We start from the raw sequence: 26,459 nt of genomic DNA, 5'->3' as shown, positions 1-26,459 counted from the left end.
ACCCCCACTCAGGGTCTCAGCTTTCCCTTCTGTAAAATGACGCCGTCTCTTCTGCTTCTCCCTCTGCCAGTCTGTATCTCCAACTTCTCCAGAGCAGGCTGGATGGCTCTGCCCGCCGGCAGGGCACGTCACAGGCAAGGGGTGGGAGCTGCGCCCCATCCTCCACCATCTGTGGGCTCCAGATCCCACCGGCCTGGCACCATCAGTCATGGTCAACTCCCAGCTCCTCCCTCCCTCAGTCTAAGCAGCCACTGCCTGGCAGAAGGGGAGCCCTTGCATGGCAGGACCCTTGGGGGCTGCCCTCAGGAAGCCTCAGTGGCAAGGGCAGATGCCAGCTGGGCTGTGTCAGGGATCCTCTGCCACCTGGCAGGCACACTGCAGAGCGTGGCCTTTCCCTGCTGCCGACTCTCCTTGCCACTGAGTTCCGTGGGGCCACAGATGTCCTGGCCATGGGGGTCAATGCAGACCAGATGTCCATCCCTGGCCACAATGCTCCATGACAGAAGGACAGTGGTCAGAATGGCCCCTTGCTGACACAGCCCTGGAACCCCTGACTTTGGAACTGGATGAGAGGGAAGAGAGGAGCCAGGTGACTCTGTCTCCTGAAGGAAGTGCCTTTGGGGGCCCAGGACTGGCCCAGGAGCATCTGGTTGCAGGGTGGCCTATGGCCTCCTCCCCACAAGGCTGGCTGGCAGATGGCTGCCCTGGCCTGCCCAAGCCACATGCCCGGCAAAGAGCTCCTCTGCCAGTGCCAGGGCCCACGAGGAAGCCGGCTGTCCGGACATTTGCATGCAATTCCAGGCAGCCCCGGATACTTGTCTGGCTTCCAGCCTGGAAAGTGGCATCGCGCCCTGGGAAAAGCACGGGCTTCCCGGCCACGAAGAGCTCAACTGAAGACCTGAATCCTGAATTTACTAGTGGTGTAATCTGGGTCAGGGGCTTTCTGAGCCTGTTTTCTGCTCTGTAAAGGAAGGCTAATTGTGTAAATGTGAGCTTGACATCTAGAGCCACATCTAGCACAGAGGAATCGATCAACAATGGCTGGCTCCTTCCCTTCCCATCCATGGCTCACACCTTACACCTGCTGCTGTAGGCAGAAATGCCCCCTGGGGACCCCTGAGAGGACTTCCAGAGACCCCACCCTGGAAATTGATCCCACTCTTCTCCTTCTCTGTGCCTTCCACACGGCCTCTTCCCCATCATTCCCTCCCACCAGACTAAGGGGCCTTGAGGGTAATAGCAGGTGTTCTTCAGCCAATTTAACACCTAGCACAGTGCTGCACAGGACTGCCAGCATAAATCAATGACATCTTTCAGCCCAGAGGGTTCTGAGAGTGACTGCATCTGACAGGACTTCCTGAGGCGCCCCTGGCCTCCTGAGGAATGAGCTGTTCGGGGCATCTGGCAAGCAGGCACCAGTCCATGCTGGCACCCTTCCTTCTGGAGAGTCACCTAAGGGAGCCACCGATCGCTGCTAGAACTGGAGCAGAGTCCTCAAACAACAGCCTGCACACAGACAAGACCAGGGACATTTCTTTGATCCAGCTCCTGCCTTACAGGACTTCATCTTCACCCATTCCTGAGGAGGAGGAAGAGGGAGAGGAAAAAAGACTCCTATACACCCCCTCAGTCTACAGTGTTTACCGAGCAGCCACTGGGATCTGAGTAAGAGAGAAACTGTGCCGTCTTGGTGCTTTCAGACAATACACATCAAATTACATTATCAACGATGTTGGATGGCGCTAAGAGCTGGGGAGGGAAAGCAAGGGAGTACAGGCCACAGGCCGCCCTGGACTTCGAGTTTGATTTACATTTTGGCTTTGCCGTGGTGCAAACGCCATACACATTCAGTATACTCCGCTTACGGATGGGATTACATCCGGATAAACACACCGTAAATTGCCTTACAACGCTTTAACCTATGATGGGTTTATGGGGATGTAACCCCGTATGACAGAGGCATCTGTGTAGGAAGAGGGCACGGTTTTTAATAGGTGGTCGCTTCACTAAGTGAGAGTCACAGATTTCAGGGGAGGAGTGTTTCAGGCCGCGGGAACAGCAGGTGCAAAGGCCCTGAGGCAGGACGGAGCAGGGAGGACCGAAGTCCACGGCGCAGAGACCAGGGAGGCCGGAAGGCACGGTGAGGACCTTGACTTAAACCCAGGGAAGTGGAACCACACTGGGGCATGACCTCCTGTACTTTCCGAGATCGCTCAGGCTCCTGTGTTGAGGAGACTCGGGAGGGGAAGGTGGCGGCGGGGAGACCCAGCTGAGAGGTTACTGCAGTCATCTCGGCGGGAAAAGACGGCTCAGAGCAGGGCGGTGGCAGAGGTGGGAGAAGAGAGGTCAGGTCTGGGTAAATTTCGAAGGCACAGCCAACAGGACATACTGCCGGGCTGGATGCGGGGTGTTAGGGGTCAGGGAGGCCGCAAAGGCTCTGCCTGAGAACTGGGGAGGGCCAGGGGCGCCATTTACGGAGCTGGGGAACAGCAGGAGCTCGTTTTGTTAGCAGGTGCGAGGCGCCGGGCATTTAAAGGCCGTTTTGTTAGCAGGTGCGAGGCGCCGGGCATTTAAAGGCGGCCCGACGGGACCGGACGAGGCGGGAGAGGGGACAGGGCCCCGACGGGCCGCGCTCGGATTGGTCTCCTCCCTGACCTCGGCGTCCCCGGCTACCACCTCCAGGGCTGCTTCGGGGCCGTCGCCGGGCACACTCCCCGCCAGCGGCCTCGCGCCAGCCCAGCCGGCCCGCCTAGTGCCTGGCGCCCAGAAACGCGAGGAGATGGGAAAACCCACACGGCCCAGGCCGGAAGCCTAGACTCGTCCGTCCCCGCGGCCAGCACCGGCCGGAAGCCCGCGAAGCCTAACACTCGCGAGACGCCTCCCGAGTCCCGCCTCTCCGCGGCTCCGCCAATCGCCGCGCTCCTGCCTGCGTTGCCGTGGCAACCCCGCCCTGCGTCCGCGTTCCCGGAGCCCGCGCGGCGGCGCCTCTGCGCTCGGGCCTTGGCCCCAGCTTTTCCTCCGCTCCCGCGCGGCGCGCCCCTGTGTCGCGGGCGCTCTGCTGCTGTCCGCAGCTCTTGGGGAGTTTGGGGGCGGTGGAAGCGGGGCCGCAGAAAGCCCAATCAGAGCCTTCTGACACCCGCCCCGGCCCGCCGCCCTGGAGGCGGAGAAGCCACGGCCGCCCTCCCGGAGCTTCTGTCCCCCGCCGCCCGGCTCCTTACCGAGATGCGCGCCGCCCCCGGCCGCCCATTTTCCCTGGTCTCCAGCCTCACCTCGCTTCCAGCCCTGGCCTGAGGTCCGGAGGGCTCCCTAGAGGGGGCGGCTTCCCAGCACCCAGCGTTTAACAGGCCCCTTCGGCCTCCCTGCCCCCCAAGCTCAGAGCTGGGGTCTGCCGCAGGGGAAAGGAGGAGGGCGATTGGGCAGCCCAGGTTCCCTAGGCCACACCTATCAGGCAGGGGGCGGCCCGCTCCGGTCAGAGCCCGACCTCGGTGGACAGGGAAGGGGATGGGTTGAGAAGCGGGAGAAGGCCGCTAGCTGGAAACTCCCTAAGTACAGGGACACCATTCTCACCCCAGCCCCAGCGCTCGGCCTCCACAGAGCCGGCCCAACGAAGGAAGAATGAAAATATGAACGTGACATGATGTGGGCTTGGGAGGCCGCCTTGTTCTTTGAATTCACCCAGAAACCTGACTGAAAGGAAAGTTACTGCAACTGGAGAAAAGCACAGTTGGCTGGAGAATTTGGTTTAAAAATAAATAAATAAGTTTTAAATTATATAACTAACACGTGCTTGGTGTAGAAAATTTGGAAAACATGAAAGTACTGTATAAAAATCCGATCCCACTGCCACATAGAACCACTATTAACATTTAAGAATAGTTTCCTCGAGTCTTTTTTTCTTAATGCATTTATATTGCATATACATTTTTTGTCTAACAATATATTGACGTGCCCCAGTCCCCCACAGACCCTAATGTATGAATGGGAATGGAGGCGTCTGAAATGTGACTCACAAAGAGTTCCCTTTCCTCCCTAACAGCACATCCCTGCCTCACCCCTTCAGCACATTCACAGCAACATGGGGACTCAGGACTCAGACAAATGTGCACTGAGCTGGCTGGTGCTGTTGTAGCCTCTAGCCCCAAAGCTCCACCTTCCCCTGCAGAGGGGGTCCCGGGAGTGTCCTCAAGTGCTCCATGCCCCATGTTCCTTTCCATGGTACCAAATTCTTCTGACCTTCTTCTAGGTCAGGAGCGAGGGGGTGAGGTGGGGGATTGGGGGAGAGTGTCCCCAGGAGGCCTGAGGGGCCTACTAGTGCAGGGGAGGAAGGGGAGTTCGAGCAAGCGGGCCCAATGGAGGGCTCCACCCTCCAGGTGCGGCCAGGTCCTGGGAGAAGGAGGGGAAGCAGTCTGGTGGAGGAGAGAGGCAGCAAGGATGGATGCCAAGCCTTTCCCTCTGCACTTCCTGGGGACCTCTGGGGAGCCCCCCCAGCACTAGTAATCAAAGGAGGAGAGGCGCCTACACACGTGTCCCACGTGTCTCACCGTAGCAGGCAGCACGAGGATGCCCACTGTCGCCCTGGCCCCCTGGAAGGCTAGCTTGTTCTCCTGGGCACAAGCCAGAAGCAGTGTGAACTGGGGTGGGTGGTCGGGGACACCCCTCCCGGTGAGCACCCCCTCTGACCCAGCTGTCAGCGATTCACAAGTCTGGCCCCTCAGCACCACCTGCTGAGCACACAGTCCCCTGACCCTTCTCCAGAATTGTGGGAATGACCTCACCGCCCCTCCAAGCAGCCTTTCATGCTGCCGCCCACATCAGACATCTGGGGAATGGATTGCACAGCCTTCACGTGTCCTGGCTCCTTGGTGCCTGCAGAGCCGGGTTGATTTTGCCTTTCCCTTCAACTCTTGTCTTAAAGGCTAGCTTGAGTGTGGCGGCTCCTCTGCCCAGAGGGAGTTGGGGTGGCAGTGGCAGTGGCAGTGGGCGCCTCTTCCCTTCTTGGCTGGCTGCTCAGCCTCGCCAGGCTGCCTGGAGCTGCTGGAGCAACAGCCCTGTCCAGCTCTCTGCAACTGCCCTCTCCTGTCAGAAGCTCCTGGAAAGCATTCTGGCACAGAGAGGCCATCTGCGTGTTCTCCTCCTGCCCGCCCCACCCCGAGAGCCACAGAGGATCTTCCGCAGCTGCCTTCACCTCCACCCCCAGACACAGCCTCCTGGCTACTCCCCAGAAAGTGTCTCCAAAATCACTTCCACTTCTCCTCTGCTCACAGCCACCCAGTGGCTTTCATTATCATTCAGAATAAAACCAAAGTGTCCATCACCATCCAACCAAAGACCCCAGGAACGCGCTGCAGTGAAATCAAGCCACGTTTATTGACTGGTTGCTGTGAGAGGGTGTTAGGAAGGACCCACAAGGCTCCTCGTGTTGGGAGAACATGGAGGAGTTGGGAGAGGCTCAAGGCAGCAGGGCTGACTCCACAGCTGGGTGTCTTGATAACTTTTATCTAAAAGGCAGGAAGAACAAAGCGCAGCTGAAGCTGAAATTGATCAAGCAGCAGCGGTCACTCAAATTAGCCAGGACGGGGTGGTTTGGTGATCCTTGAGGTCCAGCGGATGCTTGTGTTCTGCCTATGCTCCGACATGATCCTGTGTATCTTGCTCCATCTCGGGCACACAGCGGTCTTGTCTGGTGTTGGTGTTCAATGACATAGCTTAGCCATGAAATTGCCTCCAGGCCAGTGACTAGTGATGCCAGGGCAGGTGGCTCTTCTCTTTTTCAAGACCTGGGTGTCACCTGACCTTCAGCTGCCTCTGACTCACCTGCCACTGCCCTTCTTGTCCACACTATTCCTGACAAACTGGTTTCCTGTGTGGCTGAGCAGTTTCCTCCTTCGGACCCTTCATGGTCACCGGGTCCCTGCCTGGAGCCTCCGCCTCAGGGACCCATGTGGCTGAGTCCGGCCCTGTGGCCTTGCCACTGTCTCTCCTTCCCCGCACTGTCCCCTTGGTGGCTCTTACTGCCCCTTTCCTTTCCACCTTTCCACCTACTGGAACCCTAGGGTCTTCTGGTCCCTCTGCCCATCTACCACCGAATTCCCACAACAGGGAGAGTGGGTGAAATGCTGGTGCATTTTTCCTGGGGTCGTATGGTTCCCACAGGGCTCCTCAGATGTTCTTTGGTGTCAGTGACCCCACTGTGGGCCATTGGTTCTGCTCCAAGACCAAAGCTGGCTGCTGGTGGGTGCAGAATGCACACGAGGCTTGGACCAGACAGCCCCTAGGCCTCCCCTTTCTACCGCCAGGTGCCGAGGGGCCAGCAGCCTGGACACCCCGGAGCCCTGGAGAGCTCCGACCCTGGCCTCTGCCCCACCCGAAGTGGGTCTGGCCCCTTCTTGAAACAGGATCAGCCCTCAACTGGAGACAGACCCCACGGCCAGCCCAGTCAGCCGCCTAGTACTCCCCATTCCCCCGGCCTAAGGACGCTCCACTGTCCTGGGCTGCCAAAACAAATATCACCAACTAGGTGCCTCGGAACTCATCCTCTGGCAGTTCTGGAAGGCAGAAGTCCACAGTCAAGCGGTCAGCAGGGCTGGTTCCCTCTGGAGGCTCGGAGGGAGAGTCTGTTTCACGCCTCCCATTTTGCTTCTGGTGGCTGCTGGCAATCCTTGGTGTCCCTTGGTTCAGAGACATCACTGCAACTTCTGCCTCTGTCGTCCTGCGGTGTCCTTCCCAAGCGTGCGGCTGTGTCCTCTCCTCTTCTCATCAGGGCCCCAATCACTGGACTTAGGGCCCAACCCAATCCAGCCTGACCTCATCTTAACTTGATTACAGTTGCAAAGACCCTATTTCCAAAGAAAGCCCTAGTCACAGGTTCTGGGTGGGCATGGATTTGGGGTGACATATTCCACCCGTGTGGTGGAAGCCCAGGGTCAGGGAGGATCCCCATTCCCCCTGCTGGCTCCCTGTGCACTTCCAACTTCCAAGGGGGACTCAGTGGGTGGTCTAAGCTAGACACAACCTAGTTCCTTCATTCCTGTGAAGCATCGTTCTCACGGGCCGTCTGGGCAGCAGGCATTTGCTGTTGTTTGGAGTAATGGGGACTGCACTTTACCGGTGACAACCTGGGGCATCTCCCTGTGACCCCAGCTGTGACCTCAGCTGTCTCTCTCTGCCCTTCTTGACCCCATCACCTCTTTTCTTCCCCTAACTTCTGGTTCCATGGGCTCTCACCTCCTCTCTCCCAGGATGTCTGAGAAAACCCTTCCACGTTTTGTCCAAGCAGTTCAGCACTCTCTGCCTTTCATCTTCTCCTCCAGCCTGGACCCCTGAAGGCAAGGGAGAGGGTAGAGATCGCCTCTCAGATCCAGAAGATCCAAAAACACCCCTGGGGTGTAAGAGTCATGCTGATTCCCTTGGATGTGAAGCAGTCCGTTCTTATTGCAAAGAGCATTCCTGTTTTTTTCTTCTTTCTACATCTGCGCTAACATTCTGTGATTCTTAGAGAACGAAAATTCTGAAGAGCAAAACCCAGAGCCAAGAATGTTCAAGCCAGAAGGGATTTCTATGAGGAACAAAATAGACAAGGCCTCTGCCTGCGGGGTGCATATCCCGAGTGGAGAGACGGGGCTGTGCAGACCCAGAGAGCGCGGCTCGCCCTGGAAAGGAAGGTCAGGTGCGACAGGACAGAATCCCGAGTGGAGAGACAGGGCTGTACACACCCAGAGAGCGTGGCTTGCCCTGGAAAGGAAGGTCAGGTGCGACAGGACAGAATCCCGAGTGGAGAGACGGGGCTGTACAGACCCAGAGAGCGTGGCTCGCCCTGGAAAGGAAGGTCAGGTGTGACAGGACAGAATGGCCAGGAGGACTATTTTATACTAGGGGGCGCGGGTCAGGGATGAGTAGGATTTAGTGAAGCAAATGATTTCCTGGATACAACATCAAAAGCACAGGAAATAAAAGGAATATAGATCAGACCTCATCCCAATGAAAGCCTTCTGTGCATCTAAGGACACTATCAATAAAGTGAAAAGACAACCCATAGGATGCGAGAAAATACTCGCAAATTATCTACCAGATAAGGGATTAATATTCAGACTATGTAAAGGGCTTCTGCAAATTCATCAACTACAAACCTGATCCAAAAGGCCAAGGATGTGAACAGACATTTCTCACAAGGAGACACACGAATGGCCAACGAGCACATGAAAAATCCTCACCATCCCTCACCACCGGGGAAATGCACATCAAGACCACAGTGAGAGGCTGGGCGCGGCAGCTCACACCTGTAACCCCAGCACCCTGGGAGGCCGAGGTGGGTGGATCACGAGGTCAGGAGTTCGAGACCAACCTGGCCAACATGGTGAAACCCCGTCTCTACTAAAAATACAAAAAAATTAGCTGGGTGCGGTGGCTCACGCCTGTAATCCCAGCACCCTGGAAGGCTGAAGTGGGTGGATCACGAGGTCAGGAGTTCGAGACAAGCCTGGCCAACATGTCTCTACTCAAAATACAAAAATTAGCCAGGTATGGTGGCAGGCGCCTGTAATCGCAGCTACTCAGGAGGCTGAAGCAGGAGAATCTGAACCCGGGAGGGGGAGGTTGCAGTGAGCTGGGATCACACCACTGTACTCCAGCCTGGGTGACAGAGTAAGATTCCATCCCAAAAACAAAGAAAACAACAACAACAAACATACCACAATGAAGAACCAGTTAACACCCATTAGGACGGCTACCGTCTAAAACCAGAGAATCACAAGTGTTGGCGACGATGCGGAGAAATCGGACTTCTGTACACTGCTGCTGGGAATGGAAAACAGTTTGGCAGCTCCTCAAAAAGCTAAACATAGAATTCTCATATGATCCAGCGATTCCACTTCTGAGTATATACTCAAAAGCAAGGACGCCAACAGACACTGGCACCCATGTTCTTAGCAGCATTATTCACAAAAGCAAAAGCTGGACATGACCCAGGTGTCCCTCAGCAGAGGAATGGATAAACAACACGCGGTTTGTGTACACACAGGAATCTTATTCCGCTGTGGGAAGGAATGAAACACTGGCGCGGTGGCTCATGCCTGTAATCCCAGCACTTTGGGAGGCTGAGGCGGCCGGATCACGAGGTCAGGAGATAGAGACCATCCTGGCTAACATGGTGAAACCCCGTCTCTACTAAAAATACAAAAAATTAGCTGGGTGTGGTGGCGGGCACATGTAGTCCCAGCTACTCGGGAGGCTGAGGCAGGAGAATGGCGTGAACCCAGGAGGCAGAGTTTACAGTGAGCCAAGATTGCACCACTGCACTCCAGCCTCGGCGACAGAGTGAGACTCCGTCTCAAAAACAAAAAAAAAAGAAGAAGAAACACCTGAGGTCATTGCAGCACGGATGGACCTTGGCAACACGATGCCAAGTGACAGAAGTCAGGCACCTGGGCAGACTGTAGGATTCCACTGCTGTGAGGCGCCCAGAGCAGGCAAACTCGTAAGGAGAGAAAGTAAAGTAGAGGTTCCCGGGGGCTGGGCTTTGGGGTGGAACGGGGACTTAGTTATTGCTTCATGGGGACAGAGTGTCTGCAGTAATGAAAAAGTTTTGGAAATAGACGGTGGTGATGGTTGCACAACATTGTGAATGTCCTGAATGCCACTCAATTGTACACTTAAAAACGGTTAACATGGTAAATTTGGTGTTATTCATATTTACCACAATTTTTAAAAATTAGTACTGTACTATACCAAAAGCCGTGGAATTACACACTTTCCATAGGTGAATTGCATTGTTTGTGAATTATGTCTCATTAGAAGAGGAGCGTTTGAAAGAAAGAGGGAGGCCAGGCACAGTGGCCAACACCTATGATCCCAGCACTTTGGAAGGCTGAGGTGGGTGGATCACCTGAGGTCAAGAGTTTGAGACCAGCCTGACCAACATGGCGAAACCCCATCTCTAATCCCAGCTACTCAGGAGGCTGAGGCAAGAGAATCGCTTGAACCTGGGAGGTGGAGGTTGCAGTGAACCGAGATCACACCACTGCACTCCAGCCTGGGCAACAGAGTAAGATTCCATCTCAATAAACAAATAAATAAATAAATGAAAGAGGGGCAGCAGCCCCCACATGCAGCCCCCATGCACGGGTCCCCAAGAAGGGGCTTGATGCATCGGAGGTGCTGGGTGGTCCAGCAGGCTGGAGCCTAGCCACTGGGGAGCTGGGAGCAGAGGGAAGTGTGTGGAGGGGCAGCCCTGCCCCGGGTTCTGCAGCATCCCCCGCTTTGTCTGCCTGCACTGCTCCCGGCTGGTTCTGTGCTGAGCACAGCCTCTCCTTGGAAGCCAATTTTCTGCACAGTGAAAATGTGTTTTCTGTGCCCACTTTAGCAGATGGCCCCCACCTTGGCCTGAATTGGGAAGCACAGAAATCAAGCAGGGGACAGACGGCTTCTTTGGCAATGTCTTACAGGCACACGAGCACGCAGACTCATACCCGCCCCCCGCAACTTGCCTTCACGGACTCTGGGCTGCAGCCGGCCTCCGGAGGCCCCACCTCTTCGGCTGCTGGCCAGCCGCTGGACGCCTGGCCCAGGCAGTTGCTTGGGATGGGCGCAAATGACTGCATGTCTCCAAGGCTGGGACCGGGGCACTTCGTCTCCTGCACCTGCCCTCTCGGCCAGTCCCTCCACTGTCCCTAGTGGGAGAATGCTGAGGGGATCCTGGCAGGGGCTACTGACCTCCAGTGTGGAGACCCCGCCACAAGCACTTGCCTCAACCCCATTTACATGGTAGCTGAGAAAATTCCGGGAGACAGCCTGACCTTGGCCCACCACTGGAGTCCAGACCTTAAACACACTGTGGTCAGTGGGCAGGAGTCTGGCCTGAGGTTTGAGGAAGGGCAACAGAGTCTCCAGTGGGGAAGTCACCATTGAGGAAAAGTCTGGCGAAGGCACATCCTAGGCCCACCAGACCAATGGTGTGTCAGGGCCGAGTTCCAGGGCCAGCAGGGAGGAGGGGGCTGGCGCAGGGAGGGTTGGTGGCCTCCACAGAGGGATGCCACGGGTCCTCATGAGTTGGAGGCCAGCCCTTGGGCACCAGAGAGAGCCTGAAGGGACCCCATAGGCCATCTGATCCTACCCTGTTGTTCTAATTTTTTTTTTTTTTTAAGACGGAGTCTAGCTCTGTTGCCCAGACTGGAGTGCAATGGTACAATCTCAGCTCATTGCAACCTCTGCCTCTCAGGTTCAAGTGATTCTCCTGCCTCAGCCTCTGGAATAGCTGGGATTACAGGCACCCACCACCACACCTGGCTAATTTTTGTATTTTTAGTAGAGATGAGATTTCACCATGTTGGCCAGACTGGTCTCGAGCTGCTGACCACAAGTGATCCGCCTGCCTCAGCTTCCCAAAGTGCTGGGATTACAGACGTGAGCCACCACACCTGGCCCTAACCTATTGTTCTGTGCTGGAGTGGGGTGGGGAAGATGGAGGCTTGGGAGGCCACTGCCCACTCCACATGTGACCAGGTCAGTCTCAGGAATGTAAGTGTCCTTCTTAGAGGAGCTGTGAGACAAAAGGATTTTCAGATTTGTTTTCATTTTTGAGACAGGGTCTCACTCTGTCACTCCAACACTCCTCAGCTTGCGGCTGCATCCCTCCAGCCTCTGACTCCATCATCACAGGCTGTCTCTCTTCCTCTGTGTCTCTTCTTCTTCTTTTCTTTTTATTTTTTAAAAAAATTTTTTAGATGGAGTTTCGCTCTTGTCACCCTGGCTGGAGTGCAATGGTGCAATCTTGACTCACTGCAACCTCTGCCTCCTGGGTTCAAGCAATTCTCCTGCCTCAGCCTCCCAAGTAGCTGGGATTACAGGTATGTGCCACCATACCCAGTTAATTTTTATAGTTTTAGTAGAGATGGGGTTTCACCATGTTGGCCAGGCTGGTCTCGAACTCCTGATCTCAGGTGATCTAACTGCCTTGGCCTCCCAAACTGCTGGGATTACAGGTGTGAGCCACCATACCCGGCCTCTCCTTATAAAGACAACACATCTGCAAAGACCCTGTTTCCAAATACAGTAAAATTCACAGGCACCATGGTTAGGACTTGGAGCTGTATTTCCGGGGGACACAGTTCAAACCATAACAAACCAATGTGGGGGCATTTTTTTTTTTTTTTTTTTTGACACAGGGACTTGCTATGTCACCTAGGTTGGAGTACAGTGGTGGGATCATGGCTCACTGTAGCCTCCACCTCCCAGGCTCAAGGGATCCTCCCACCTCAGCCTCCCCAGTAGGTAGGACTTCAGGCACAGGTCACCACTCCCAGCTTTTTAAAACTTTTTGTAGAGATGGGGGTCTCACTATGTTGCCCAGGTTGGTCTTGGACTCCTGGATTCAAGTGATCCTCCAACCTTGGCCTCCCAAAGTGCTGGGATTATAGGCATGTGCTTCCATGCCCAGCCAATTTCCAGGTTTTAAGAGTTAAACTGTTAGAAACATTTATTTAAAAATCCAATATGACAGTAATGTGTGACCAGTGAGTGCAGAGGGAGAGTCTGTGGCATTTCCAGGGAGCACCCCAGGCCAGGCATTGAGCATCTGGGAGAGGAAGGACATTCAGGCCGTGGGGCAGACGTCTCAGCAAGCCGAGGCCACAGGGACTTAGCTGTGCGTGAGTGTGGGTGTGTGAGCAGCCACCTCCTCGAGCTGAAGGAGCTTGTGTGCCAGCGAAAGGGTGCTGCTGGGGATAAGCCCACCCCCGGCTACCTAACAGGGAATGGGCACAGGGAGAAAGCAGGCCAGGACTCCCTCAACTGGGATGCCTCTGCTCCAGGAGCCCACAGCTGGGCTCAAGGCCGTACACATGTCCGGCTTCCTGGAGCACCAAAAACAGGAAGAGGGCAGCTGGGGGACCTGGAGCCAGAGGCCCTTTCCCAGGATAAATGCAGGGGCTTCCAGAGGCCTTGCATTTGCAGGGGGCCACTTCAAGCCACATCCCCAGACCTTCCAGGGCTTGGTCCAGCTTCCCCTGCTGCTGCTTAGGGGGCTTGGGTGGGGGATTTGACAAGTCCTGGAGCAGCTCAGTGGGTGGGGAGGGAGAGATCCGAGGACAGGTGCCCTGCAGTCCCACATGGGGGTGGGGGATGCAGCCTTCAGGAGCTGAGAAGGGGACCCCCAGACATCCTGAGCTTCCTGGTGTGGATGACATGGGGGGCACCGGGGTCCAGGGGCTGCAGCTGGGGTGCCCCATGGTCCAACCTGAAGGCAACATTTCCCAGCTCCCCTTGGGTCTTTGACGTCCCAGGAGGGACTGATGCATGGGGAAGGGCCGTGGGCAGTGAGGGGAGGTGTCCGGCCTTCAGGAGACAAAGCTGGAGGAGGGTATCCTGGTATGGCACAAAGTAGGGGGTCTGCCCCCAATTGTACCTGCTCATACCAGGCTTTGTGCATACAGCTCCTCGTCCCATCTTCACAGCCCTGAGAGAGAGTACGACCAGCCCCACAGCACAGCTCAGGACCCTGCTGTTTAGCCAGGCAGGTGAGAGCACTGAGCTGGGCGTCAGGAATCCCGGGTTCTGATTCCTGGATGTTACGCTGCGCAACTCTGAACGAGCCACACAGCCCCTCTGGGCCTCAGTCCCCTCATCTGAACAGTGGGGGAGCTGGACTAGACGACCCTCAAGGTTCTTCAAAGCCCAGACCCTCAAGGCCCTGACGTCTTACAGGTCTTGGACGTACCATCTCCCTCTCCACAGGGACAGGGACAGAAGTACCTGCCATGCAGGTGCCGCCCCTGGCCCAGCGCACATTGAGGAGGCTGCTGTGTGGGGCAGAACTGTTGAAGACTCAGGGATCCCCGTCTTCCCGTGTCAGGACAGATGGGCAGGAGCTGTAGCTCAATGCAAGGAACCAGGCACGAAATGTCAGAAAAAGAAGAGACAGGAGCGCAAAAGAAAACTTGTCAATAGTCAGAGCCATCTGAAAATAGGACAGAATGTCTCTCTGGGGTAATGAGCTCCACATCACCAGAAGTGTGCAAGCCGAGAACAGTTTCAGGCACCCGAGAGGCTGCTGAAGTCAATGACTTCCAAGACACCCTCTGGCTTTGACCTCTTGCGCCCATGTCCCACTGCCCAGACTCCCACCTCTCTCCACTGAGCTGCAAGGCCCATGGCTTCCTTCCAAGCAGCTGTTCTTAGCTCCACGGCCCCCTGAAGGCATTCATGGATGAGCCAAAATCAGGTGTGAGAAGTGCAGAAAGTACTTCGCATCTAATGATAGTTAAAGAACCTAAGTGTTTGAATGCACTCTCACATAGAAGTTAGAAATGTATGCGTGACGTTATCACAGACATAACTCTGCACTTTCTTGAGTGGGAGGTATGAGGTGGTGTGTCCATTGGAGCCGCTGGAATTGGCATAATCCTGGGCCCAACCATGAGCGTGCACCCTGGGGTGAACACCACCCAGCGAGAATGGCTCTGGGAACACAGGCCGGGGCCTCCCGCCTGGCAGGGCCTCTCTCTCTTGACCAAGGCTCTTCCTGCAGGGATACAGGGGCTTCCCTGCCTGCTTTGCTGAGGCCAAACCTTCTCCCTCCACAGGTGACAGGTGGCTCGCTCACACCCACCAAACCCCCACTCCTGACTCCTGGCCAGGGAACACCAGAGCACTGGGCGGGGAATCCCCAGGCGATGCCAATAGGAAGCCAGAGTGACCAGTCACTTCTGCCAACCCAGTGTGTGTGTGTGTGTGTGTGTGTGTGTGTGTGTGTGCGCGCGCGCGCGCACGCATCTGTGTGTGTGTGTGAGGTGGGGGGCACCAACCAAACCACTGGGCAGGTGATTTTGGCTCCATGTCCCCTGACTTCAGGTTGTGTGTTAGAATCACTCACCCCAGGGCACTTGGGTCCTGGTCACTCTGTCCCTTGGAGGCAACAGCTCGCAAGCTCTAAACACATCCAGAGTCAAGCCAGGTCCACAAGGGGGACAGGGAGGTAAGCTCAGCCCGAGGCCCAGCGTTCCTGAGGCCATCTATCCCTTTGTAGGGACACTCTCAGACACTCTCACACAAGTGCAGGGAAGGTTCCTGGGACTCTCAAAGCGGGAAGGCAACCAGACGTGGCTAAGTACCTGCTAGCAGGCTGGGGCAGAGGACTGCCAGAGTTGCCTCGGCACAAGCCTGGGCCACCTCGAACCCGGACCCTGCTATGGACCGCGAGTCCACCCAGGAGAGGACAGAGAATGGGGAATGACCCTATATCCCAGGCCGAGCCGCCTCACTGAGTTGGGGAATTACTGAGCCACTCTCTGCCTCTGTCAGCTGCCCCTGTGAAATGGAGACCCCTCCATGCAACATCCAGCGTCACCAGATGGTGTGGGGTTGTTAAAGGGCACAGGGCAATGCACAAGCGAGGCACACACCCCCTGCGGGTGAGGGTCACCTGCACCTGGCTGGGGAAGAGGGGTGGCTGCAGGGGGAGGTGGCATTGGCAAGCCTCGGAAAAGAAGAGACGTTCTAAGGAGACCACAGTCTTTCTCCACTCTTTACTGTGTAAAAATAAACTCAACAATTCATGTCATTTCAGCAAGAAAAATGAAAAAAAAAAAAAAAAAAAGCAAGAATACCAGTAGAAATAGTGCATTTCCAGAATTGCTGATGGGAGGTGGCAGGTCCCATGGTTTTGACCCATTTGATACCCAAAAGGCTGCAGATCATATGAAAAATGTACAGCTTTGGTTAGCAAATAATGAAAAAGTAAGATACATCGATTCTCTTTCATATTATACAGTATATACATTATAACAATATCAACTCTAGGGGGTTTGCTTTTTTTTTTTCTTTTTTTGGCAAATAAGACAAAATTGGGACTCTAAGTATTGGGCTTTTTTTTTTTTTCTCTTCAATGACTTGTTCCCTTTCAACAAATTGCGCTTAAGTCCACTGCGTACAGAAGTAATACATTTCCCATCGTTAGTTGAACACATTTACACACTGTGTTTAAGAGATGAAACCATGACTTCGTCAAGCCACATTTGGTTGCCATAAGATTCCAAAGGATTCTATCCTCTTAATGTGAACCACATGTAACCCAAGCTTCTTCTATCAAGGTTGGAACTGATGTTCAAATCCTCGGCTCATTCTACTTAGTAAGTCAGCTCCAAGACACAGGTTCACCGTAAATGGCCAGTTTTACCTCCTGGTCCTCAACATGCTTTTGAGAACAGGTGGCCCCTCTTTGGAGCTCACTGGAATGACTGAACCTCATGCCAGCCTCTCCTCACCCCCTCACTGCCCACAAGACACCCCCTTGGTCTCAGGTCCCAGGGCTGGTGACAAAGTGATCTTTGCAGTCTTAGAAAATAAACTGGGAATCTACAAAAGGAAAAGAAAGCATACAAAATGTATCTCTTTCTTCCAAAATACATGCTTTCAGTTCTACATTTTGGTGGAGCCTGAAAGTATTTTCAAGGGAGAAATAGGTTGAGTTAATTTATAGGTTTGTCCTTTTCTTTCATAAAAATACTCTTGTTTGGTAATAAACTTTTTCTTCTACAGTAAGAGAAATAATACTGTGTTATCAAAAGCAAGAAGGCTTACGACTCAAGTGGGATCTAAGCCCCTGAGGGCCCGGAGAGCTTCTGTCAACAGCTCTCCCACCCCAGACACCCAGGGAGCTGTCGGACACCAGCTCGGCAAAAGCAAACACTGCCTCAACAGTGCTTTTTATCTTCTTGTTTTATAAAATGGCTTACCTGAGAGAGGCATGTATTATTCAGTGCAAGAGGGAACATCAATCAGATTAAGGAGTAGATGGGAACTACGTGGATTAGATTTGCGGCTGTGTCATCGACCTTTCTCGGGGCCAGCAAAGTGCCAAGAGTCAACACAGTGAGGGAGTCGAGGGGCTTGGCTCAGACCCTAGCAAGGGGCGGGAGGGAGCTAAAGGTCAGCTTCGGCCCTGGCACCATGGGTGGGTCAGAGGAGGGGTGAGGAAGGTGAGCAGGCCAGGAGGCTGCAGGGGTGGAGGCGTAAGCACTGGGGTGTGCTCTGCCCCTCGCTAGTCAGGGCAGAGGATGGCTCGTGGTCCTGAACGGACAGCTCCCACCTGGCCCACGGGGGCAGAAGGTGGTCTGCGGTCCAGTAGATCGGCAGGGGTGGGGCTGGTGGGAGGTGCTGGCAGGGGAGCACCCCGCATAGCCCGCACTGGGTGTTGCCTGCACAAGGGCTCCGAGATGGCTGGAGTGAGGGTGGGGCTAGATCTGGTCTAGAGAGGCGACTCCAAGCTCTCTCGCTGGCTCCCAGCTACGGGAATCCTTTAGGCTTGTTCTCAACCTACACGTTAAAAATGCTTCTTGGTGTGTTTGGGGAGGGGGAGAGGGAAACTGAGCTCTCTCTTGACCTCCTCCAACACCCTTGGCTTGCTTACCCAGCCATTTTCCGTAGATACACGGGTGGTCACAGAACACTGGGCGGCACTCGGCACACAACACAGAACCAGGGCAGTCCATGCAGGTGCGGGAACACACGTCGGACCCAGGGAGCAAGGAACACGCCACCCCGAGGAACATGCAAACAGAGAAGATCCCTGCAGAACCAAGGATGCCACAACCCGACAGGCGCTGATGAAGCACGATTATCTAAGAAAAAGCTACTGTTGAACAACAACACGCAGCGCGGTGCCTGATCTGCACCCCCTCCGCGGGAGTGATGCATTGCAGAACGGCGGCCGGGTACCGTGCAGACACCCACGAGAACACTGACACAGAGACACTGACAGACACACACAGATGCACTAGGTTCTTGACACAACGTGGACCTGTGTTTAAGGGGACAGGTGGCCCTAGAAGGAACAGAAGACAGAAACACCTGCTCCTCCTGCAGAAATGTCTGCAGCTGCAGCTGAGCCAGGCAGTGCAGTAGAATTTCTAGAAAGACTTGTCAGCCGCTTGCTGATGAGACTCCTGGAGACAGAGTCGGGGTGCCCTCGGGGCGTGCGACCACCAAATGATGCAAAGCAGGAAGCTCCCCTACCCTGGGCAGGGTCTCCCGAGCCTGCTCTCTTTCTCACTCAGTGCACACACACACAAACACACACACACACATACACACACACACGCACACATACTTCTCTCCCCTCCTTGGAAGGACTAGAAGGAAATGTCCATGTTGCTTTTCACGGGGAACAAAAAAAGGCAAAGGTTCTGGACACTGGTCAGGTGTCAGTGTCACCGGCCAGTGTCAGCTTGCAGGCTGCTGTAGGCCGTGAGCCCCGTGAGGTGGAGGAGTGGGTTTCAGACCCCTACCCTGGCCAGGCCTGGCTCCACGTGTGAGGTCTCCGGAGTACCTTTGGAGGGGTCTGAACCAGCTCACCTGGCACCTGGTGTGCTGGGAGGGATATGGCTGTCAAAGGTCCCCGAAGAGGACCTTCCCACCAACGGGCTGGGTTGAAGTCCCAGTGGTCCCACGTGGCCAGGTCTTCAGCGAAACACAGCTTCTTTCCTTAAAAGGTCTCCTTTGGTCTGCACTGCCGGAGGCCAAAGGAGAGGGGCCCTGGGGCCTGGCTTCCTGGGCTGTGGGTGGGAGGCTCCTCTCTCAGGGCTGTCCGGGCTGAAGTAGCACAGCTCCAGAGGCGAGAAAGAAGGGGCAGACCCCAGCCTTGCAGGATCTGAGCAGGTGGGAAGGCCGAGGGCAAGGCCTTCCTGGGGCAGAGCAGACTGAGCTGGGCACTCAGGCCGGCCTCCCAGGCCCTGTGCTGCTCTCAGATGCAAACAGCAGGGATGGATGCTGCCTGGCTCTGGGGTAAGGGCCAGTGTCCTCAGCCATCCCCTCTCCTCCACGGGAGAGTACAGGGTACATCCCAGGACAGCCCGCCTTCACCCTTCAGAGACAATTCACTTCCATTACAAAGTAAAAGTTCTCTGTAGAGAGACCCCGCCCCTGGCCTTTGACAACCCACTAAAAGGCATTTATTACATCAATATAAAGATATGTCGCTCTGAAAAAGGTTTGCAAACAAAGACAAATGCGTGTACTGAGGTTGCAGCAACCCCAAGGCACGCACGCAGCTAACAAAGTTGGCAAATATGAGTTTTCATCATGAGATTTTTCCAAAGACAAAAGAAAGAAGGAAATGAAGTACGTCCTCTAAGAAAAGGCCTCCCCCAGCCACGCACACGCACACATGTAGACACACACATGTAGACACGCACACACAGATGCTCTCACCTACTTCTGCCTCGTTCAAAACGTCGCAGCGCCCACTTTAGCTGTGAACGGGGCCCGCCTGAGAGAGTCCAGGCTCCTACAGAGAAGTGGGGCTTCCTCAGGGACAGATGGGAGCAGGGGCTGCTTCGTGTGCATGAGGACAAAACCAGGCTGTGTGCGTGTGCATGTGCAGGGGCGACGGCCTCGGTTCATTCCTAGGGAAAAGGGAGAGAAGAGACGCACGAAACAGATCATCGCCGCACAAGCAGGGGGTGAGGGCGGGCGGGATCAGCCTGGCCTGCCGCGCTCAGTTGATCTGGCGACAGGCCTCGAAGGTCCACTTGGTGGCTCCACCGTAGATCTCAATGTGGGACTCGGCCCAGGCGATGACATTGCCGGACAGTGCCTTGGTGCTGCAGGTGGCCAGGTTGTAGACCTCCCCGGGGGTCAGCTTGCGGTCCCAGATGTTGAAGTGGGCCAGCTCACCCACAAATGCCTGGGTGGCATCAAACCCACCACCCAGAGTGTCCTTTGGAGAAAAACAGAGGATGAGGGTAGAGAGGTCGCCAGGTGATCTGAGGGCCCATCCCGAGGCCAGGGGTCTGAGCGCCTCTGTGCCTGCCCCATCACGGACTCTCACGGCCACTCCTGAGTGCTGTTTCGTCTCCCTGTCCCTGACTCTCCAGCCCTACATCCGTCCCTCCCCTGAGAGGACCCAAGAAAAGGTATGGCACCGACCACCTCTGCCCTGGAGCTTCTCCTGGGGGGACTCTGCCCCTCCTGCAGCTGGTCCCTCAGCCACGGACCACTATAGCAGCAGGACGTGGGGGTCCCTGCCCAGACATCACTCCATGCCATCTAAAGCTGCTCAACAGGGATGGACATCCCAGATTCTCCATCCCTTCGTCTCCCTCCTAGATGCCCAACGGGAGACAAACCACTTCACGGGAACTAAATTATTCATCACTAAAAGCAGAATTGGCCTTCCCATGCCAAAGAAAATGTTGCTGCAGCTATGAGAGCGTTGAAACCAAAGCTCACTCCCTCAGGAAGTTCAAGCGCGAGTCCACCCAGGGCACAGGCCTTGCCCAGCCTGATCCCCAGGCTGCTTCTCAGGGGAACCACTTCTCCAGCCACCTCCCTCCCTCCTTGCTCCTCTTCCCCTTCCCAGCCTTTGGTTCCGGAGCTCTCTCCCCTTCCCCACCACATCCAGCACAGTACCTGCTCCTGGCCCAGCACCAGCACGCCCTGGGGCTTGATGGGGTGATAGGGTGCCAAGTTCTCGCCACTGCCACCCTGCGTGCCATCCTGGTAGGCCTCCCAGACCCCGTCCCGGGTGGTCCAGGTGACGCAGATGTGGTGCCACTTGCCATCGTTGATGACAAAAGGCAGCTTGGCCACCTGGGAAGGAGAATGACAGATGCCGGCTGGTGGGTACAGCCCAGAATCCGTAATCTTCACTGCCTCAGTTGTTCCTATCTCTACTTGCAAAGTAAATATCAAGAACTATTATTGAATTCTCACAGCACCTACTGCCCCAGACTTCAGCGTCCATCAGCCCCGCCTGGGAGTGGGGTACAGAATCACACAGGCAATGTAATGCTCTACCAAGGGAACCCCCAAGGGCCATGTGGGTGCACAGTCTTCACTCCTACTCACCCTCCTCCCTCTTTGCTAGTCTACACAACAAGCCCTTGGAGGGAGAGCCGTCCCTGGTGTCTGAGTTCACTGCTGCCTCTCAGGCCTCCGTGAGACACCTGTGCAGCCTGCTTGCTGGCCTCTCCTCTCTCTTCCAACATCCCATCTCTAGCTGTTACACCCTCTCGCTCTACAACATGGCAAGCCTTTGCCGAGGATCTGAGAGATGTCATGGAGTACGACGCCTTTTAAAGCTGAGACCAGCCTCCGACCTGGAATTTCACTCTCCTGCTGCCATTCCAGGGGGGAAGGATGACAGTCCAGCAGTGAGGAAAGAAACTTCACACCCTTTTTTTTTTTTTTTTTTTTTTTTTGAGACAGAGTCTCGCTCTGTCACCCAGGCTGGAGTGCAGTGGCCGGATCTCAGCTCACTGCAAGCTCCGCCACCCTTTTTGCTTGGGGAAAGGCGGCCCAGAACGGCACAGCCCTTTGTGGGGAAGAGCAACAGGAACAAGGACGTGGAATCCACTTCCCAGCCCTGGTTTTAGCCACTGACTACCACTGCTGGCCTGCAGCCGAGGCAGTTTGAAAGCTGGCAGCTAGTTTCATAGCTAACAGGGGAGGATGGAGAAGGTTCACTAGAGGGAAAGGCCGCCTGTGCTGTCCTCTTCCAAGGGGTCACACAGACCTGTCCTCCTCCCAAGAGTTAGGGGGCTGAGTGGGATAGACTTGGACTCAGGCAAAATCTCTAAGGCCCCCTCATCAGCCTAGAGCATCCCTGGGCCCCTGCTATGAAGGAGCAAAGCCAGTTCCAAGACCAGCTGGTGGAGGAGTCCAGACCATATCATCAGGCAGGGCCAGGCCCCATGGATCATTCTCTGCCTTCTCCCATACCCACCCCAGGTGGCAACTGGGAAGGTCCAGCTCTCCCTGCTCTCCCAGCACAGGTGAGGGTGCTCCTTCCACTTCTCTTGGTCTTCACTCTCCCCCTCCCTCAGTCCCAGCTGGCAAACACTTTCCTTGGGGTCCCATCAACATCTGAGGCCACCATAGCCCCGTCCTAGCATGCGACATCAGCTGGGGCCCTGGGGCCTCGCGCTGCCATCCTGTGAGCCGGGGGGTGCTCTACCTTGTCATTGATGAGGATCTCCATGGGGTTGTTGCCCCACTCAATGAGGACCAGCTCGTTGGCCTGGCCGGGCACAGCATAGGAGAAGGGCGTGCCCACCCCTGGCGCGGCGCTGGACTTGAGCCACATGCAGACAGTGAAGGCGTACATCTCTGGCAGGCTCTTCTTCACCTTGGCATACATATAGTTGGTCCGCAGCGGGAACGTGAGCTGGAACTTGTCTCCAGGGCGGTTGTCTTTCTGACCTGCGGAGGACACAGTCCTGACATCTGCACCTGCGTGAAGTGCTTATCGGTGTCTGAGTTGAGTTCGGTCCCCACCAAGCTCTGTGATGTGGCCACGGCAGGCTCCGGTCTCCATTCTGGAGACGCAGAGCGGGTGGCTTCCCAGGTCAAGTACTTTGCCCCAAGGCACAGGGCCATCCGTAAAGAGCTGACCCAAGCTCTCCGCACTCCGGGTCTGGCCGGCTGTCACTCCCACACACTGGCATCCCTGCGGAGGTGGGGGTGGGGTGCAGCGCCTGGTGGGCTGCTGCATCTACACTGGGCTGCGTGGTGGGCGTGAGAAGGGAATGGGGACAGCCGCCAAGCGAGGGCATACCCAGTCAACCCAAGGAGCAGGGGTGGCTGCAGAGAAGGAACGAGGCTAGCTACCCTGAGAGTAACCGACCTGATTCCAGGACGGGGTGGGGCGCAGAGCCCCTCCTCGCTTGATCCGGGCTCTGCTCCTGCCTCCCCACCCAGCAGCCAGGCCCTGATGCCCACACACTTCCCTCCAGGCCAGACGTGCATCGGACCCACCAATGCCTCTAGGGTGTGAGGCTGGGCAGCTCCCAACCTCCAAGGCCCTTCCAGGGACTCTGCCTGGAACCCTGCTGAGAGGGCAGGGCAGCAAGGAGCTGGGAGCACTCCGGGAGCCAGGGCTCCCCAAGGTGACTGCTCTGGGATGCCGCCACACTCTCAGGTGAGCAAGCATCCTCATAGCTCAGGTTCCAGGCCTGGTGGCCTCCCCTTCCACAAGGCCCACCTTCCCCCTTCCCTGCCGGCCACTTCTCCAGTGAGCGCCAGCCCCCACAGCCCATCCATATACTGTGGCACCCTGGGTACTGTGACTCCAGGCAAAACATTCTTAGCCAGCAATGGGCACCAGTACCAGGCCCAGAGCCCAGGAACGCACACCCCCTGGCCAACCCCTGGGTGAGCGGCCGTGGTTCTCGCAGGAAGCCCATAAAGAAACCAGTTCCCCAGGCCAAAAATTATTTCTAGAAGGCATCCTGCCCGGCCAGCAACCACCCCTCCTCTAAACCAACTGGCAAGGAGCAGAGCAGGGCAAGCCCCCTCAGTGCAGCACCCCCACGGCTCCCCCCACCCATTGAGGCCTGCAATGGGGGATGGGGAGGGACCCAGCCCCTGGCCTTTCTCTGGTGTGTTTTTCATTCCCCAATCTCCCCTCCTTCCCTCTCCCTCCCTCCTGAGGTCCTTCCTTCTTCTGATCTGTTTTTCAGTTACATAACAAGCCTTAAGATGGCACTGTTTAAATCTGTCCGGCACATTTTGCGGTCTGAGCAGGGTCACATGGCCCTGCTCTGCACTGGGCACCCCCCCTCTTTTACAACCTTGTTTGAGGAGCCCCGGGTGACAGGCCGACTGGCCTGAGTTGGTGACTGAGAAACCTCAGGGGTTTGAAAGATGCCAGGGCTTGGGTCACTCAGAAGAGAAAACCTCAGGGTAAGGGTTCAGGGCAGAAGTGGGGAGGAGCGGGAGACCCTGAGAGGACACCAGGGGCATGGTAGCTGGGAAGAAACCTGCTTAGCCTCAGCGGCCGGGGGACCCAGAGCACCCAGCCCCAGCCTGCACCCTGCTGTCTGCTGAGGCTGGGGACCAGTGACACAGAGCCTTTCTTAAGCAGGGAGGGTTTGGGCCAGCAACAGCCACTGTGCAAAGTTACTGAGGATTAAACAAATCAGACTTGAAAAATCCAGCGAGTGTGTGAGTGTGTCTGGATGGAGGAGGGGGCACTATGCAATCCCTTCCTCTGCTCCCTTTTCCTAGAGACAGCCCCAGCCCGGGGTACCCAGCCCTGCTAGAAACACCGACGAGAAGCCCAGAACCTGGGAAGGGGTGCGGTGGATGAGAAAGGGCTGCAGGGGTCGGAGTTAGGGGGGCGGCTTGGGGCTTGCACAGTGCAGAGCTGGGCTGTTAGGGATCAGGGTCGGGCAAGCAGGCGGGGGCAGACAGCACGGCTCCCCCTGGCCCCAGTACCTTTTTCGAGCTCGCTGATCCTCTGGTGCAGGGAGGTCAGGGCGGTCTCGATCTTGACCCTCTCCTCGGTGTCGTTCCTGGGGCCCCCCTTGCCCTCCTCCAGGGTGTTCACCCGGGACAGCACCTGCCTCTCCAGCTCATCGATCTTGCTCTGCAGCAGATCCTTGAGGCTGTTGGTCTGGCTGGAGGAATTGAGGCGGCTGTACTGCTGCGGGGTGCAAGGGCGGGGGAAACCACACCATTAGGCGAGGCGCGGGGACCGTGCTGGAAGGCCCGCGGCGCGGTCCCCTCAGGGCGACTGCGGGGGCGGCCTGGCAGGGAGCTGGGGCGAGTGGCCGCCGCGGGGCCTCGCAGGTGCGGGGAGGCACCGGCCGGGCACCCGCGCGCTACTGAGGCGGGGGTGGGGGATGCTTGGCCGGGTAGGGAACGAGGTAGGGTAGGGCAGAGGGGCGAGCGAGCCGGAGGGGGAACCGGAGCCGGAGGGCGCGCGCGGACCTCGAGGTTCTCCAGGCGGGTTTTGAGCGATTGCAAAGTTTGCCCGAGTTGGCTGAGCGTCTCGGCGGCCGGTGTCCGGGACAGGTCGCCCATGGTGTTCTTGCCCGAGCCGGGCTGCTTGCGGCCGCCGCCCGCCCGGGCCTCGCCGGCTCCGGGGTCCAGCGTGCTCTGGCTCTCGCAGCGGCCCAGCTTGGCGGTCAGCTCGCGGATGGTCTCCTTCTGGCTCAGGATGGTCTCCTTCTGCTGCAGCACGGTCTCGCGGAGCTGCAGCACGCTGCTCCGGAGCTCCTCGGCGCCGCCGGCGGCCACGGACGCGGCGCACATGTCGGCGTCCACAGGCACCGAGGTGCAGATGAAGCGCGTCGGCCCGAAATCCTGGGCCCCGGCGCCCAGGAGGCAGAGGGCGAGCAGCGCACAGGTGCGCGCGGCGCGGCCGGCCAGCATGGCTGCGGGCACCGGGCGCTCCGGGCCCGGCTCGGCTCGGCTGGGGCTCGGCTCCGACTGGCACCCGGCTCGGGCTGTGGCTCCGCGAGCGGACCGCGCTCTGGGCGCCGCGCTCTTCGGCCGCGCGGTCCACACCGCCGCGCTGTCAGGCCCCCACTGCCGCCTGCGCTGCGGAGCCCGCGCCTTTTATGCCGCCGCGGGAGGGGCCTCGCGCCGCCGACGTCAGCGGGGGAGGAATCCCGCTTTAATTGTCTGCGGCCCGGGCCCGCGGCGCGGCGGGGGTCTCACGAGCGCGCCACCGGGGCTGCCTCCGCTCGCGTCCCCTCGCCCTTCTGGGCGCTGCCGCAGCCCCCTCCTCCCCCGCCCCCGTCTGGGCCGGCGCCGCTGCCCCGAAGGCTCCGAGAGCTCAGGGGGAAGGAGGTCGGGCTCCGGCCGGGACTCGAGGATGGACCACCTGCGTGGTGTCCCCGAACCTCCGACGGGGCTCCAGGCGGGCGGGAAACCACCGCGGGTCCGGGAGACAGAATTCGGTTCGGCCCTCCTGGCTGCTCTGAACACCCTCGGGCCGGGGGCGTTTGGAGCCGGGCTGGGTCCCCAAGTACCCAGATCAACACCCGAGTGCCCGGTGGTCAGAGGCCCGGAGTGGGGCCTCGCGGCGCCACTAAGTCCAGAGCGGGGGTCACCGGGCCGCTCCGCGTTTCTTAGATGTCCGTGTGCTGTTGAGAAGCCGCCCGGCAGCCTGGGTCCAGGGACTTCCCACAGCTCGGGGCCCCCGGCGCCTCCCCTCCCCCAGCTCCTGGGCTCTGTGGACCCGGCCCCGTCCCCAGGGTCTCTCAGCCCCCACTCCGTGCGGGAGGGGCGCTGGGGACTTCTCGGAGGTCGCCCTAGCGGATCGAGCCTTTCCTGTCCGCGGAGCCGGCGGATCGCGGGCAGGTGGCGTCGCCGGCGCTGGACGTTCGTAGCGGCCTCGGGAAGGCGCGGAGCCAGCGGCGCTTCGGAAGGCGGCCCCGCGGGAGCAGCCGCCCGCGTCCCCAGCAGCTTCCCCTTGCCAGGCGCCGCGCGCGCCCGGTATCCCCGGTTGTCCACCTGTGCGTGGGGGGCTGTTTCCCTTCCGTCCAGCCGCGCCCACTTCTCAGGCTCGAAGGCCAGCAGGAAGGGTCCCAGAGGTGGCTGGGGGCGTCCACCTGAGAAGCTCCGCGCTCGTTCAGACACCCCACCCGGCACCCGCGCGCTCGCGCCTTCTGGACCGCGGGACTCTGCTCCCGAGATCCCCGTCCGGGTTCCCACGCCAGGCTGGGGGCTCAGGACCAGGGCTG

General features: G+C 57.5%; 3 protein-coding genes across 3 annotated transcripts in view; 1 reads left to right on the top strand and 2 right to left on the bottom strand.

The window, feature by feature from the left end:
* The window catches only part of RNF213 (ring finger protein 213), a 322,271-nt gene that overhangs the window by 192,311 nt on the left and 103,501 nt on the right, over positions 1-26,459 (top strand). The gene's annotated exons all lie outside the window — the stretch shown is intronic.
* On the bottom strand, positions 12,034-14,356 carry LOC126939135 (uncharacterized). Its single transcript, XM_050764099.1, has one exon. The coding sequence runs from the start codon at positions 13,287-13,289 to the stop codon at positions 12,780-12,782; it is 510 nt and encodes a 169-aa protein (XP_050620056.1). The 5' UTR covers positions 13,290-14,356; the 3' UTR covers positions 12,034-12,779.
* Positions 15,847-25,304, bottom strand: NPTX1 (neuronal pentraxin 1). Its single transcript, XM_050764041.1, has 5 exons — positions 24,700-25,304; positions 24,205-24,412; positions 21,944-22,188; positions 20,398-20,577; positions 15,847-19,705 (listed from the first exon to the last, which is right to left on the bottom strand). The coding sequence occupies exons 1-5, from the start codon at positions 25,141-25,143 to the stop codon at positions 19,484-19,486; spliced, it is 1,299 nt and encodes a 432-aa protein (XP_050619998.1). The 5' UTR covers positions 25,144-25,304; the 3' UTR covers positions 15,847-19,483.

The sequence above is a fragment of the Macaca thibetana genome, chromosome 16 (genome assembly GCF_024542745.1).
Source record: "Macaca thibetana thibetana isolate TM-01 chromosome 16, ASM2454274v1, whole genome shotgun sequence".
Lineage (NCBI taxonomy): Eukaryota > Metazoa > Chordata > Mammalia > Primates > Cercopithecidae > Macaca > Macaca thibetana.
This window is presented reverse-complemented; position numbering and strand designations above follow the sequence as displayed.

What these genes read in the sequence shown, in the direction of transcription:
- LOC126939135 (XM_050764099.1), bottom strand. Translation starts at nt 13,289, where the DNA reads ATGCATCAGTCCCTCCTGGGACGTCAAAGACCCAAGGGGAGCTGGGAA.
- NPTX1 (XM_050764041.1), bottom strand. Translation starts at nt 25,143, where the DNA reads ATGCTGGCCGGCCGCGCCGCGCGCACCTGTGCGCTGCTCGCCCTCTGC. An exon ending in CCCGCCTGGAGAACCTCGAG is followed by an intron (nt 24,413 to 24,699) that starts GTCCGCGCGCGC and finishes TGCACCCCGCAG; the next exon opens with CAGTACAGCCGCCTCAATTC. An exon ending in AGATCCTCATCAATGACAAG is followed by an intron (nt 20,578 to 21,943) that starts GTAGAGCACCCC and finishes TCTCCTTCCCAG; the next exon opens with GTGGCCAAGCTGCCTTTTGT.